The 1,520-nt window shown below is 37.0% G+C and overlaps 1 protein-coding gene across 1 annotated transcript in view; it reads left to right on the forward strand.

The window, feature by feature from the left end:
* The window catches only part of SYT4 (synaptotagmin IV), a 54,930-nt gene that overhangs the window by 44,240 nt on the left and 9,170 nt on the right, over positions 1 to 1,520 (forward strand). The window contains exon 2 of the mRNA XM_012660006.1: positions 414 to 1,285. Coding sequence (XP_012515460.1) covers positions 414 to 1,285 — 872 coding nt within the window. The remainder of the gene's footprint in view (positions 1 to 413; positions 1,286 to 1,520) is intronic.

The following is a 1,520-nucleotide window of genomic DNA, read 5'->3' on the forward strand; positions in this document are numbered from 1 at the left end:
CTAAGAATACAGAATCACTCAGTATTTGAAGAATGTGCATTTAGAGTACCATAGTCAGTAAGAATTGATGCTTCTGGAAAGCCTCAAAATGTCAATAAAAATTGAAATTAGTACTGACCCATCATGTTGTAGTTGACTCATGTTATCTGAGAAAACACAGATAGGTCAGTGTCATTAAGCATCTCCCCATATCTGACCCAAGCCTAGTTTCATCTTTCATTTTATTTGTGAAAAACTACTGAAATGAAAGAGTTTCTAGCATACATATATTTCTTCTGTGTGTTACACAAGGGATGTTTTTATACCTGAAGTTATTATGAAATATATACATAACTCATACCCAGAATAGTTGGAAAGTAATTCAATCTGTCCAACCTAAAGCAATTGCCATTTCTATTATGCTTTTCAAATAGGCTCATACTTCCAACTCTGCTCCTTTAATGTATGCTGTTGGTCATTTGATTTTTCAGATGAAATCCCCACAGTTGTGGGGATCTTCAGTGCATTTGGCCTGGTCTTCACAGTCTCTCTCTTTGCATGGATTTGCTGTCAGAGAAAATCATCTAAGTCTAACAAGACTCCTCCTTACAAGTTTGTGCATGTGCTTAAGGGAGTTGATATTTACCCTGAAAACCTAAATAGCAAAAAGAAGTTTGGAGCAGATGACAAAAATGAAGTAAAGAATAAACCAGCTGTGCCAAAGAATTCACTGCATCTAGATCTTGAGAAGAGAGATCTCAATGGCAATTTTCCCAAAACCAACCTCAAAGCTGGCAGCCCTTCTGATCTGGAGAATGTGACCCCAAAGCTCTTTTTAGAAGGCGAAAAAGAAGCAATTTCCCCTGATAGCATAAATTCCAGCACTTCCCTTACTTCAGAAGAGAAACAAGAGAAGCTGGGAACCCTCTTCTTTTCCTTAGAGTACAACTTCGAGAAAAAAGCATTTGTGGTAAATATCAAGGAAGCCTGTGGCTTGCCAGCCATGGATGAGCAGTCGATGACCTCCGACCCATACATCAAAATGACAATCCTCCCGGAGAAGAAGCATAAAGTGAAAACCAGAGTGCTGAGAAAGACCCTGGATCCAGCTTTTGATGAGACCTTTACATTTTATGGGATCCCCTACACCCAGATCCAAGAATTGGCCTTGCACTTCACAATCTTGAGTTTTGACAGGTTTTCAAGAGATGATATCATTGGGGAAGTCCTTATTCCTCTCTCAGGAATTGAATTATCTGATGGAAAAATGTTAATGAACAGAGAGATCATCAAGAGAAATGTTAGGGTAATTCATTTTGAGTGCTTAAAGTATTTATAAACAATCTTTTATGCAGCTTTTTTATATCTAGGGGATTTTCATTAAAAGGATAAGCTTGTAGATATCATCCTCACCATGTTTAATTATTATTAATTATAATCAAATGGAGAGCAAGGGAATAGAGCAGATGACAGAAAATTTAACCCACAACTGATACTGAAAATATTTTTATGATATAAAATAGGCATTCTTTGTAGGTAGA

Source organism: Propithecus coquereli, unplaced genomic scaffold, assembly GCF_000956105.1.
Source record: "Propithecus coquereli isolate 6110/MARCELLA unplaced genomic scaffold, Pcoq_1.0 Scaffold647, whole genome shotgun sequence".
Taxonomy (NCBI): Eukaryota; Metazoa; Chordata; class Mammalia; order Primates; family Indriidae; genus Propithecus; species Propithecus coquereli.